This window comes from Anguilla rostrata, chromosome 15 (genome assembly GCF_018555375.3).
Source record: "Anguilla rostrata isolate EN2019 chromosome 15, ASM1855537v3, whole genome shotgun sequence".
Lineage (NCBI taxonomy): Eukaryota > Metazoa > Chordata > Actinopteri > Anguilliformes > Anguillidae > Anguilla > Anguilla rostrata.
Genome location: NC_057947.1, coordinates 12,067,339 through 12,081,572, shown reverse-complemented (window position 1 = coordinate 12,081,572; position 14,234 = coordinate 12,067,339). Strand labels below are relative to the sequence as shown.

Genomic DNA, 14,234 nt, shown 5'->3' with positions numbered 1-14,234 from the left:
AAATAAAGATTGTAACCCGGCAATTGGATTACCGCCCACCATCTTAAATGGCATAATACTTCACGAGTAAACGATGGAGACCAAGACTGACTCATCAGCAAGTCTGGCAGTGTCGGTAAGATAGCTCAACAAAAGCATTCACATAAAAAAGGCAAGTTACTGACTGTTCTGCACAGGGCCGGCCTGTGGCATAAACGCTCTATGCGGTTGTTTAGGGCTACAACCGCTATGGGGAGCCACACGACCACGAGGGGGGGTCACACGATCCAATGTTTATCTAAGGTAAATAATGTTATTTTCATTGTCATATAACAAATGTCATGTAGGAAGGAATTTAGGACAGTATCTCACAGCACCCCCCTGCTCGACAGTGTCTCACAGCACCCCCCACCCCCACCCCCCCCCCACCGCGCTCGACAGAATCCAGCAACACACCCCCTCCCCACCGGGACAGACATGCCACCAAAATCCTAGGGCCGGCCCTGCTTCTGCATGTCTAAACAACAATACATATGTTTCACAAAAACTAAACCTTAAGCTGCACAAGTTGTGTATTAACTGGAGAGACCTGACGGCAGGTTTAAAAAAGTTTTAATAATAATTTTAGTCAGTGATTTTTTATGATCATTTCAGTCAGTGAATTTTTCCATTGCAGTTTTTCTGTTCTCTGACTGGCTAGCATGCTTGTCCTACATGACGACAGTCCTCTTCTTGAAAAACTCAATGATCGCCAACTTGTTTAGGTAATCAGTCCTATTTAAATGGTAAATGGACTGCATTTATATAGCGCTTTTATCCAAAGCGCTTTACAATTGATGCCTCTCATTCGCCAGAGCAGTTAGGGGTTAGGGGTTAGGTGTCTTGCTCAAGGACACTTCGACACGCCCAGGGCGGGGTTTGAACCGGCAACCCTCCGACTGCCAGACAATCGGTCTAACCTCCTGAGCTATGTCGCCCCATGTCGCCCCATATTTACGTTGTAAAAAGGATTTTGAAGTGAATGCAGTAAACCTGCCTTTTCCTTCTAACTCTTTTGAAATTATTTACCTTAAATAAGCCTTTTATTTCCAAGGGCTTTCTGCAAGGGCTGATTACCATTTATAAATACTTTATTACATTTTTTGAAAACCTTAACGGCATGGGTGTTAGTGGCTGATAATATTGCACAGCAAGGATGACATCTCTTTAGTTAGCCATTTTCCATTTAATGACTACTAAGCAAAGCCATTTTGACATGGAGGGGTTGCATGGGGAGTGTAAACATATGACTCCATGTGAAGCACTTATGAAATGTTTTGTATCTACACAAGCTTTACATCATAAACACTTATCAATGCTAAGCCCATGCTGCTTTTATTTATTATTGACATGATTCAAATATTTTTTATTTTATGCAGATTACAGTACTTCAGTGCATTAATGTTAGAGATCAGATATTTTTTCAGACTTATTGTGTTCCCACATATTACACAGTATTCTAATTAGATATGTGTGCACTGTGGTACTGACCCCCCTTCTCCCTGGATGATCCCCCCCCCCTTCCCCCATGTGGTTACCCGGCAACACACATGCCACACATCCCAGCAGTTGACAGACAGCGGACAGATTAAGAGTTTGTTTCAAGAAATAACCTTCAATCCAGACGGAATACACAGTATTGAGGGGTGGGGGGTCATGTCTAGATAATTAAAGATGTTCACAAACTTTCAGTGAATTTTATGTAAACTTGAAACTTGCCAGCTGAAATCTTTCAAAAGAAGCCTGAGGCAAGCTGCCAAACGTTGTTCCTTGAAAGTTTTTTTCTAGTTTTGCATTGCATATTTCCAAAAGAAGTGTGTTCTAATGTAATGCTGCCTCCTTGTTTCACAGAGTGCTAAGTGAAGAGGAATTAGAGATAGCAGATGCCATTGTGAGAAGGAAATCGGTTCCTTTCTTACTAGCAGCTGTGTCTCATCAGTAATGTTTTCAAGATGCAAAGCATCAGCAGCTGCCACAAGCTTTTTAGAGGCAGTTTGTTTCCATTAAGGTGCCAAGTTTACAAAACTGTTTCAGAATTCACATTGTTCACATTCACATTTAATATCTCAACATAGATATTTTCAGGGTAAATTGCTATGAAACATCTGTGAAAATTTCGCTGTGAAACATTTTGGTGAAGTACATTTTGCAGCAGTTTGATACTCATATTTTGGTACGCAGACCAACTATTAGGAAATTTGTTTTTACAGATGTTTTGTTGAGATATACTGCTTCTTATTTCTATGTAGAGTACACAATGCGTTTGAATTTCAGAATTATAAAGACAGTGGAGTCACAGCATTATTTTATGTCATACATAATCAGGGCATCACACATAGCTTTCAAAAATGAAAAGGTGGTGATGTCATTTGTCGACTCTCAACTAAAATGGAAAGCAGGCAGCGGAACTGACAGCAATAAAAGGTGATACTGGTCGTAATTAACAGGTACGTACTGTATAATACCATGGCCTGGGCTTATATGGACTCAGTCATGTAATCAAAGTGCTTCCTGTGGAAGCCCAGAGGCAGGACACAGTTCAATTACAGTACAGCACCATTAGTAGAGACACTGTCACAAAGACCCTTTTTGAAGGACAAGCCCTGAAAAAAACCCATGTGTGACATCACTAAAAATGAGACGAAAGGGGCTCTTTTCTTCTTAAAATCATCAATGTCTAAATTTATATTGTAAATATATTCACATTGATTACTCTGAATTAAATTACATTTTATTTTATTGAGCATCCCAGAGGGAGACCTTTTGGAGGTTGAATTTGTTTAAGAATGTCACAGTATGTTGTTTCATTTGTTTATTTTTGGGTATTTTGTGGGTTACTTGCCGGTTGGTTTTGGTTAGTCTAATTCAGTTTTCCTTTTAGGATTATGCAGAGACACAGAAGACCGTGGTCAAAGCAGCCAACTTCTACTGTGAGCTGTGTGACAAGCAATACTACAAGCATCAGCAGTATGACAACCACATCAACTCATACGACCACGCCCACAAACAGGTAACATTTACGCTTCTTTCTCTTTCCATTATTCAGCTTAATGCTTAATGAAAGCAGGCATCAAGCAGTTTTCAAAGAACCGCATCAAACTGACATCATTCTGACTATGCAGAATGATGTCATTTGTGTGATTCATGGCCTGCTTGATTAGATACTTTATTTAGAAGAAAAAAATCTTTGGTCCCAAATAAAGCAACATTCACTTCACCCATATTCACACACACACGCATACACACACACACAATCATCCTAGCTTGTACGGACAAATCATACAGGCAGCTCTCACATTCATGCCCACCTTGCAGCACTTCCCTTCATAGCTAAATGTCCATTTAGTTAGAGCTGGAATACAGTAACAGCTAACAGATGCCTGCCACATTTTCTGCCTGGATGGATGATAAGGGCCAGCTCATTACAGAGTGCCTCAATCTGCCTGCACACAAAAGCTCCAGACCCTAAACCTACCTGCAGCACCCGGACTCTGGATTTAGAGGAGACGCCTACAAACCTGGCAACACTTTAACTCTGAATTCTACAAGCCGCTTGAGCGCATTTGTACTGAGAACCCAACCATTTTAAATGCAAGGGGCCTCTTTTATCAAACATGAGCCAAACGAATTTGCTCGTTAATCGTTCGTAAATGAATTTACGTGAACAGTGTGAGATTTATTAAAATTTTCGTGTCTCAGTTTGTTCATAGTAACTGAATGGATTTCAGGAGTGCTCTAAACTTTTCGTATTGTGTGTAAATGGAAAAAACACGGTTCTATTCCATCCATATGTCTTTTATTTTTATTAAAAAAGAGTAGCAAAATGTTTTGAGTAAATTATCTTTAATTATGACTTATTAAAGTCAAATGAATATTATCATGGCTGGAATTCACAGCTGTAAATCACAATTGGATTCAACATTAAAACAGGTGATGCTTCATTTGCATAATCCTGATTGATCTAAAGCTGAATTACAATTGAATATAAATTCCATGAACACGTAAAACCAATGATCTAAATGTGCAGAAGTCATAGCTTAGGCCTTTATGGCCGTGGCTCTCCTTGCTTTATTAGAAGCTTTATTTATTAGAAATCAACATTTTCTTCTTTGCCTCCACTTTCATCTCAAACCCTTTTAGTTTTGCCTGTTATGCGGAACTTCAGACACAGGCTTTACAGCTATATCTCGCCAGGCTTCAGTCTTGCCCTGACGCTTCACTGCTTACACTACTGAACAAAACATGTTTTAGGCTTGTACTTCCATTAACAGCACTTAAGTGTCCACTTCAGAGAAGTTTTTTTTTTTTGTCTTTTCTCGGCCATCTCTACAATGGAATTCCGAGCTCCTTATATGGTATTTTAGGGGTGTCAACTTATGCTAATCACAAGTTCTGTAAACGTGCTTTTCATTTATGATTGATTGGTATTTATCAACATATTAGAGCAAATATATGATTAAGGTGTTACAGAGCATATATATGATTAAAGTATTACACAGCGTATATATGATTAAAGAATTACAAAGTAAATATATGGTTAAAGTATTACAGAGTATATATATGATTGAAGTATTACAGAGCGTATATATGATTAAAGTATTTCAGAGTGTATATGAGATTAAAGTACTATACAGCATACACTTGTGCTGTTTGGGAGGACACTGATGAGAGCCCTCAAAAAATATTAGAACATTGGATTTTCTGGGGTGGTGGGGTGGTGGGGTGCAGTGTAGGATCTTTTCATGGGGCCCAAAATACCTGGTGGTACTCCTGAGGGAATATATACAGTACTGTATGATTGAACCTATAAAAAACATAGCCTACATATGATTAAACTTATACAGAGCATAGCCTACATATGATTAAACATATACAGAGCATAGCCTATATTTAATTAAATGTATACAGAGCATAGCCTATATATAATTAAACTTATACAGAGCATAGACTATGTATGATTAAACTTACACAGAGCATATATGTGATTAAACCTATATAGAGCATAGCTTATATTTAAACATGTATGGAGCATATATATGATTAAACTTATATGGCTCATTATATGTGATTAAATTTATACAGAGCATATATGTGGTTAAAGTTATAAAGAAAGAGTATATCATTAAATGTGTACAGTACATATAAAATACTGGCACAAGTTATGGAAACACAGAATTTATGAACTAATTTTGATGATTAATGCAATATTTTGCAACAATATATCTTTTTGGCATAATAAATGTTATATGTAATAAATGTAATGACATATAACAAAAGTATTGAAATAATTAGCATTTGTGTTAAACAAATAATAATCATTACATCTTCCTATATGTATTAGTTCATACCTATATAATAGAGCAGTGTATCTTACTGTTGGAAATTTTGTAATTAGTTTGAACATGTATTTCTATGTCTAGTATTTGTCTACATAAGAGGATAATATTTTTAAAAACATTTCTTGCATACTTTATTTAAAATTACTAATGGTCATATAATATTCTTACCAGATGTGGTCAAGAAGATATCTATTTCAAATACATTTTTACAGATGAAAATGGCTCCAAGAAACAACAACTGAAGAAACAGAAAAAGTTTTAAGAGTACTAAACTTCTTCTTTAAAGCACTGCTTTCATAATTTGTGCCAGTGCTGTATATGATTAATCTTATACAGAATGTATAATATATGATTAAATATATACTGAATATATACATATTTTTAAACTTAAACAGAATATTTAATATGGGATTAAGCTTTTACCGAGTGCATGTATAGCAGCTCTCTCTCTCTGCTCCTGTATCTGGTGTGCTGTCCCTTCAGCACCTCAAGTGTTTCAGTGGCCTGGGTGAACTGCAGGACCATGGACAGCATCAGCCAGCTCACAGGCAGGAGAAAACCTGTACCAATACCAATGCCAATCAGGGCAGCTCATATCAATGGCCTAATTATCGGGTGCCATAAAAGGCCCAGGGCTCAGGTCCAGAGAATAGACTCTGTTCGTCATGTGTCATTTGTGCGAGTTTTGGTTTGGTCGTTTATGTTGCTCTTTTAGTTCCTTTTCCCATAATCCCACATCTTGTGTGGTGTTCTGTGGAGAGGTGGACAGCCAATCACCTTTCCTGAATTTATCTGGTCTGTTTACTACATGTCACAGAGAGCAGTCCCAGCACTATGCCACAATGTGTGCATGTGAGTTACACAGAGCATATACGGTCAAAGTATTGTAGAGTGCAAGGAGAAAATGTTTAACCCATGTGCGCCATTTTAAAAAAGTGTTTGAAGAGCCCAGAACTAGAAAAATTCACAATGCAAAATCACTGCATGACTAACATTGTTTTGTCATTAGTGGTAGGAACTTCACATTGACACTACCAAAGCAGACCAGGGCACAGTAATATGTTTTATACATCTGATTAATACTTTCTTTCTTCACAATAATCAATGGACCACAGGAACATCTTTGCTGGACTGCGTTTGGATCCCGGAGGTCCAGTTAAATATTCTAGCCCTGGGCACATGTCTCTTTAATTGCATTTATATGCAGCTGTGAGGTCCAGTTAAAATGCTAAGTATTTATGCTGAACTACTACAAAGCCTCAGTTTTGTGTATCAGGCAAATTATATTATTACACATTCTCTACGCCGCCTGCTGGGTTAGTATTCATCTGAAAAATACCTGGTTCTTGACTGAGAGATAATGAAACAGCACCCTTATGGAAGCTGTAATAATGGTGTAAAATATATTATCATTACATATCAAAACCTCCTCTTACTTGTATTATTCTTATGGTGTATTTCATAAAAAAGTCCTATTAATTAACCATAAAATACTTTTTATGTATTATACGCTAATACAGCATTATTAAAACTGCAACCATTGAAAAACATGGCAGCTAAGTTTCCGATATTTGTTGCATTGCATTAAAGAACACTTTAATGTAAAAAAGAGTAGTAAAATCTAATTCATGTTAGTAATAAATGTTAATGACATGAATTGATATCACATTAGCATTTTTGCTTTTATCTCTTAACTCAAATACTAGCCTTTATGTGATTTCACATGGTAATATTCGAAGACAGACTCTGACTGGGAGTATGATGGGATCTTATGTTTTCTCAGAGGTTAAAAGACCTGAAACAGCGGGAATTTGCGAGGAACGTTGCATCCAAATCCTGGAAGGATGAGAGGAAGCAGGAGAGAGCTCTTCGCCGTTTACACCACCTGGCAGAACAGCGCAGGGAGATTCGATGGTGGGTGTGGTTCACTACTACACAACCATACGCATGAAAAGATGACCTTACTGGTACATCACTTACCCAACAACACAACCATAGACATGTTAAACATGACCGTACTGATACAGACCTGACACTTACAGCATTGCTTTTTATGTGTAGCAATACGTATAAATGTATGTGTCAAGCGTAAAGAGTTCCTTCCTCTAGTTTCTAGACAAGTTAAGTTAAAAAAACTCATTTAGGAAAACATGAATTGTCACCCAGTAATGTGACAATCTCTCAGTTTTGTGTATGGTAGGCACTTTCTGCCAACCCATAACTTGCCTCTTTGATATTATATTGATCATTTCAGTCATGAAAGTGCAAATGCAAATTTCGGATATAGACCTATGCTTCGTATTGAAAAATACAGAAGATTTTTTGCACCTGAAGTTTGTTGCTAATTCTGTCTGAGTCGCTGTCACTGTGCCGCAATTACAAGCTGCATGTGAAACAAAATTTTGTGCGAAACCACCCAGTGCTAATCTATTAAAAAGAAAGGGAAGAAAGCCATCAAATTCACAGAAAGGGGCTTATTGCATCTACACTGGATGGCTAACAGTAAGTGTTTGTCTATTTGGTAAACAGCAGTTCTGCTGGGCAGGGTGCTGAGAGCATTTTTGTATCTGAGGTAAAATAATGCTGCTTGACACACAATTACAAAACATAAACTTGTCCTTCATTAAAGGGCAAAGCTGAAATATAGCATCAGAGACTCTTACTCAGTTGTGTGAGTAATGCTGTCATAGAACAGTGATTTCAGTGCTTTGCTCTCTGTGTTCTCTATAAATGGAAAGGCCGATATATTGCATCAGCGACTCTCATTCTGTTGTGTGTGTAATTCTGTCATAAAACAGTGATTTTAGAGCTGTGCTCTGTGTGTTTTCCATAAAAGGAAAAGGCGATATATTGCATCGGAGACTCTTACTCTCTTGTGTGTGTAATTCTGTCATAGAACAGTGATTTTAGCTCTTTGTTCTCTGTGTTTTATAGCGCCCCAGGCAGTGGACCCATGTTCAAATCCACCACGGTCGCAGTCGAATGCAGTTTACGGGAAACGGGCCACGGAGGGAACACAGACAGGACCCGCCCCGCCGCGCCACTGGACACGGCTGCCCAGGATGATATCCCCAGTGCCCGTATGCCAGCCAAAAGCAGGCAGGCCCCGTCGTGCCATACCAGCAGGGCCAAAAACCAAGCGTACCGAGAGAAAATAGCCTTCTCCTTTTCCATTCGGAAGAGGGCGTGCTTTAAGTTGGAGTCTTCAGCAGCCGTGTTCTCTGAGAGTTCGGAAGACAGACCCGCTGGGCTGTTCTGTGGACAGAGACTTAGAGAAGCACCTGCCAAGGCCAGTTTACCCAGTCTAAACAGTCCAACTAGTTCACCCACTCCAACCAGTTTACCCAGTCCAACCAGTCCAATCAGTTTACCCAGTCCAACCAGTTTACCAAGCTCTGTCTACAGAGAGAATGTTTGCAGCTCTGACTCCCAGCCAGAGAAACCCACCCATGACAGGCTCAGTGCACAGAGTCAGGGGTCACCTGAGAGCCTAAGTGCACAGGGTCAGGGGTCACCTGAGAGCCTCAGTGCACAGGGTCAGGGGTCACCTGAGAACCTCAGTGCACAGGGTCAGGGGTCACCTGAGAGCCTCAGTGCACAGGGTCAGGGGTCACCTGAGAACCTCAGTGCACAGGGTCAGGGGTCACCTGAGAGCCTCAGTGCACAGGGGTCACCTGATGGCATGGTGAGCAGCGACATTTCAGTGGCGGTTACCGACCTGCGTGCTCTGCTAATTTATTCTGAGGATGTGCTCGTCCCCTGTATCTCCAAATTACCCAGCTTTCCTTTCCACCTAAAGAGCACAAGTTTGCTTTTAGATATGGAAGAGTCACTGGAGCGTTTGAAAAGAGGTGCACTGGGAACGGCAGACCAGGTGGGAAGTATCTGCCCCGAAATGCTCAGAAGTTCCACAGATGGGGATGGGGACTTAGCAGGTGGTACTGATGTTCCCTCAGGAGTAGACTCCGCACAGTCAGTGGGAAAAGGGGAAAGCTTAGCGGTAAATGTCCGTCGTGAGTTCAGGAAGCCCAGCCATGCTTTCTGCTCTGTCCTGAGTAAAGATGGCGGTACTGTTCTCCAGTGGCCTGTGGAGATGCTGGCATACACCAGGACACAGCCCGCGCTGTCGTACAGCTGCAACCCTCTCCATTTCGACTTCAGAGCTGTGCGCAGTCCAGCAGGGACGGGGGACCATGGGGGTGGAGTGAGAGAGGCACAGCTCGTACCCACTACTACCGATACAGGTGTGGAAGAGACTTTACACCCTAATAAGCACAGAGACCACGCCTCCCACAGCCAGGGAGAGCTTCTGAGAGCTCCTGTATGGAACATTCCAGACTGGGAAAATTCTCAGAGCCACCAGGATTCAGATGAGCAGATGGAGGGGCACAATGGCTACATCACAAAAAGCTTTCTCAGAGTGAACAGGAAGAGGAAGTGTGGGGAGGACTGGAAAGAAGGCACCACCAGCAAGAGAGGTGTGGAGAAACTGGGGGGCAGAGAAAGGAGAGCCCATAAAAGGCACAAAAAGAGGAGGAGGAGGAGGAGGAGGAGAAGGACGGACAAGAATACAGCCAGGAGAGACGAGAGCAATGCTGGGGAACCCGATACGCTGCTGAAACAGGTAGAGTGCTGGGAGCCAGTCCTCCTGCATTTTAGAGGCAACACCTCTCTCCAAAATCAGTATGACAGCAGCAGCATAACTCCTGAAAATCAGAGTGAGACCAGCACAACTAATGACGATCAACATGAGAACAGCAGAACTGCTGAAAATCAGCATAAGAACAGCAGAACTCCTGAAGATCAGCATGAGAACAGCACATCTCCTGAAGATCAGCATGAGAACATTAGCAGAACTCCTGAAGATCAGCCTGAGAACATCAGCAGAACTCCTGAAGATCAGCATAAGAACAGCAGCAGAACTCCTGAAGATCAGCATGAGAGCAGCAGAACTCCGGAAGATCAGCTTGAGAGCAGCTGTGATGCATGGAGCTGGAGGCGGGAAGCAGATGGCTGCAGCAGGGGTGAAGCAGAGTTGGGTGCAGCGGTGGGGGGCTGTGAGGGGAATCTGCACCACCCATCACAGGAACAGCCGCTGGTCACAGGGTGCGGCTATAATGACTGTGCTGGGCTTGACACAGAGATATCCTGCACCACCGACACATGGCACTACAGCCAGATCTCACACCAACGCTGCTCCACAAAGAGACAGCGGGGATCTCAGAGCATGGAGGAGGAGGAGTGTGTCCTTCATCAGGAGAGGTGCTCAAACTGTAGTTCAGGTAGGCCAGGTAAGTCAGCCAATAGAAACTGCATTCAGGGCAGTGTGAGAGGCTGCTGTGAACTGAAGAGCAGGGGGAAAAGATTGAGACTCTGTCAGGACTCTGAGAAGGAGTTGGACCCTGAGGAACGTTCTGGAAATTTACTAGTAAATAGAGGTTCTGTGTTGCCTGAACAGGAAGTGGGTGAGACTCCAGTCTGTGAACACAGAAACAAAAGACTGAAAGGTCCTGAAGAAGTCACACGGCAGAACTCGAGCCACGCAGGTGCGAGTCGTGAGAGATCACTTCTGCTTGACGCGCAGCGTTTGAACAGCCAATCAGAGTGTGCGTGTCAGGAGGGGAGGCGGAGCCCAGAGAGCTCAGAGACGGCCAATGCTGGGAGGTATTTCCCCCCTGCCAATCCTGCGACGGGGCATCCCCCCTCCAGCCCTGAGAAACGCAGGCTTGTGCTGCACCCACAGGCCTTCCCCAGGATCTCCCCCTCAGGGCCTCCCCCCCTGCGGTATCCCACATGCCCCCCCACGCCCATATCGCCCGCCTCCATCACCATCCACCACAGAGTACTAGAGCCCCCTCCTCTGCTCCTCCCCCACAGCTTGCCCCTCACCCGTTTGCCCCTCGGGACGGATATGTGCCCCTGTCTGTTCTTTTCCCCCGCCAGCCTGCAGCCTTTCAGTGTCTCCTTCCACCCGCTGCCCCTCCCGATGCCCTGCCCACTGCCCCGCCCAGTGATGATTTCAGCCCTCCAGCCTGTCGTTCCACTGCAGCCTCTGCTATAAGAACACTGTCACATGACTCAAACAAACTTTTTGCATGCTACAACATATTAAATGATTTTTTTTTTTTTAAGTGTTTTCGGTGCAAGACTAAAAGAATGAGGAGAGCTTCATTTTTGTTTCTCTCGAGAGAGCCTCTGTTTAATTGTTCGGCTTCTGTCAGAACTGAAATCTGCCCGAGTAGCTTTTTTTTTTTCTCATTTAACGTGAGCAGTCCTGCACAGACCATTTAACACAGGTTAATGGAGGCTGCAGTCTATGTGTATTTATGAAGGGTTGAGTGTTGCAGTATTTCACTGCTAAGACAGTGAAAGCGGCATTGTAGCTTTCATTAATGCACACTATATGCAGAATTAAATACAACATGAAAAAACAGGCTCAACTTGCATGGCCTACAGCTAATTAATGAAGAACGTGGCTGACAAATGGTTCAAGATTCATGGACTTTTTACAAGAGAGTGTAGGCGTATGTATCATTAAACCCTTTGAACATGGTGTGTCTTCGTCAGAGTTTGCCTGTTAAGACTACAAAAACAAAAGCACTTGCCAATGTGAAACAACCACAAAAAAGCAGAGTTTGTGACAACAGTCATGAGGATACAGATTAAATCATATATTTTTCATAAAGAATATAACAAACATGATTATGGGTTGCAAAATTAAAATATTATAATGTCATTATGATCTAATGAACAGTTATCTACAGTAATATATCATCATTGCTATCATCAGAGTAGAACCAGGTGGCCACATTATTTAATATTCACTATGCAATGCTCTGCCTATTTGATATACTGTACATAGAAAGATGTTAATGTTGTACATTACGATTTATCTAATACACTTGTAAGATTTATTCATGTTTTCAAGTTCATGTTTTTTTTTTTTACGTGTAATGCACTCTGTATGTGTTGTTTACACAAACGGATCCAATGATGTTTTATAGCACAATTTCACTATGATAAAACTAATAAAGCAGAGTGCAAAATCTGACTTTTTTTCCTTTCCTGCAGAATTGTGCATCTGAAAGAGTCAAAAGCTCTGAGCAGTTCAAAAAACTTCTTCATGCCACCTGACTGGCTTTCATGAAATTTCCTGGCTTCAGCTTCTCCTTCACAAGCGACCCATACCTCTGCTCCTCGTTTGATTTTGAGCAGTGGAGCTGATGGACATGATGTCTTTTGGAGTCTCAGTCACTGTTAGAGGATGGCTAGCACCCTCTCTTCCTCAGAAACAGCAGGGTATACTACAGAAAGACCAGCTATGATTGAGTCTCTGTTACAGCAGGGTACACTACAGAAAGACCAGCTATGATTGAGTCTCTGTTACAGCAGGGTACACTACAGAAAGACCAGCTATGATTGAGTCTCTGTTACAGCAGGGTATACTACAGAAAGACCAGCTATGATTGAGTCTCTGTTACAGCAGGGTATACTACAGAAAGACCAGCTATGACTGAGTCTCTGTTACAGCAGGGTATACTACAGAAAGGCATGTCATACCCAACCGTGTTCTTTGCACCTGAAGACTGACAACAGGCTTCTGACGACTCAACACAATCACGCTTGCCATCGCTCCTGTAGTAAGAGATTATTTTGAGTGTTTACTGCCTTGGACAGAGCCAGTGGGTTCTAGATGATTCCACTGACTTGGAAGTGGCAATGCAAATGCGCCTTCACGTTTACAGATGTTAATATGCATTTTTGCCAGTTACCACAGGGACTGCATCCAACAGTTTTCTATAAATGTGTGCCAGTAGCATTGAATGACTTTGCTAAGCCATACTCTGATACAGTATGAAAATGCAGCAGGAACTGAAGAACATCTGAAGCTGCTGGACAAGCTCCTTTCCAGGTGCACCTTCTGGGCCAATCCAGTCAAAATGCACCAAGAAAAAACATTGAGCCTCATTCACAAAACTTTTCTTAAATTAATCTTATTACAGGATAACCACAAATGCACCCCAGTGTGAGAAATGTCTTCTTTATCAGAGAAACCCTTCCTGCTGCCTCTTTACAGTGAGAAAGAGGAGGACAGCATTCCATTTGTGTTAACTCTGGCCTGGGGGGTTTGAGTACAGTGTCCCTACCCAGTTAATTAATTGGCTAAAATTAAGTTCATAAAGGGTCCTGAATAATTAAAGCCAATCCAGCTGATCAAAGGCTTCTTTTGGCTTCCAATGAGACTCAATAGTGGGGTTTTTTCCACAAGTTTGCCAAATGAATGTTTTTAAATAGTCTGTAGTTGGTGGTAGAGGGTTTCCAAACATGTTCTCTTCAATTTCTCATTTTGAATTTGTAATGAATGCAAATAAAAAGTAGTAATCATGCATTAAAATCTGAGAAAGAATTTGCGTTTGACTTTGTACCAAGTCAGATCAGCTTCTGTACACTAAAAGACTCCTCGTACCACGTACAATGACCAGGGGTGGCAAACCTTTTGCATACAACTGTGAGTGGGTGTGTCTTTGTATGTGTGTGTGTGTGTATGTGTGCGTGTGTGTGTGTGTGTGTGAGTGTGTGTGTGTGTGTGTGTGTGTTTGCTTATCTTATCCACAGTGCAAACACAAGTGCAAAGATCAGGGATGTAAGGGCAGTGATCTCACAGATGGGGAAAGTACAGTATATGGAAAGCCAAGTGTGATAAAAAGTCTCGCCTTAACACGTTGATCCCTGAGCTGGGATTCCTTCTCTGTTACTCTCTCTGCTTTAAACCTGTCCGAATAAAGCTGTACACTGAAAGGAGGGTGGATTGCCTCACTCTCCTTTTAATAAAAGAAACATATGTAATGTACTATGGTATTATTTGCTTTCTTTGGT

General features: G+C 41.8%; 1 protein-coding gene across 1 annotated transcript in view; it reads left to right on the top strand.

The window, feature by feature from the left end:
• LOC135241100 (G patch domain-containing protein 8-like) overlaps positions 1 to 13,654 on the top strand; it is a 29,537-nt gene extending 15,883 nt beyond the window's left edge. Inside the window, exons 2-4 of the mRNA XM_064311233.1 lie at positions 2,900 to 3,028; positions 7,141 to 7,271; positions 8,292 to 13,654. Coding sequence (XP_064167303.1) covers positions 2,900 to 3,028; positions 7,141 to 7,271; positions 8,292 to 11,418 — 3,387 coding nt within the window. The 3' untranslated portion in view covers positions 11,419 to 13,654. The remainder of the gene's footprint in view (positions 1 to 2,899; positions 3,029 to 7,140; positions 7,272 to 8,291) is intronic.
• The last annotated feature ends 580 nt before the right edge of the window (positions 13,655 to 14,234 follow it).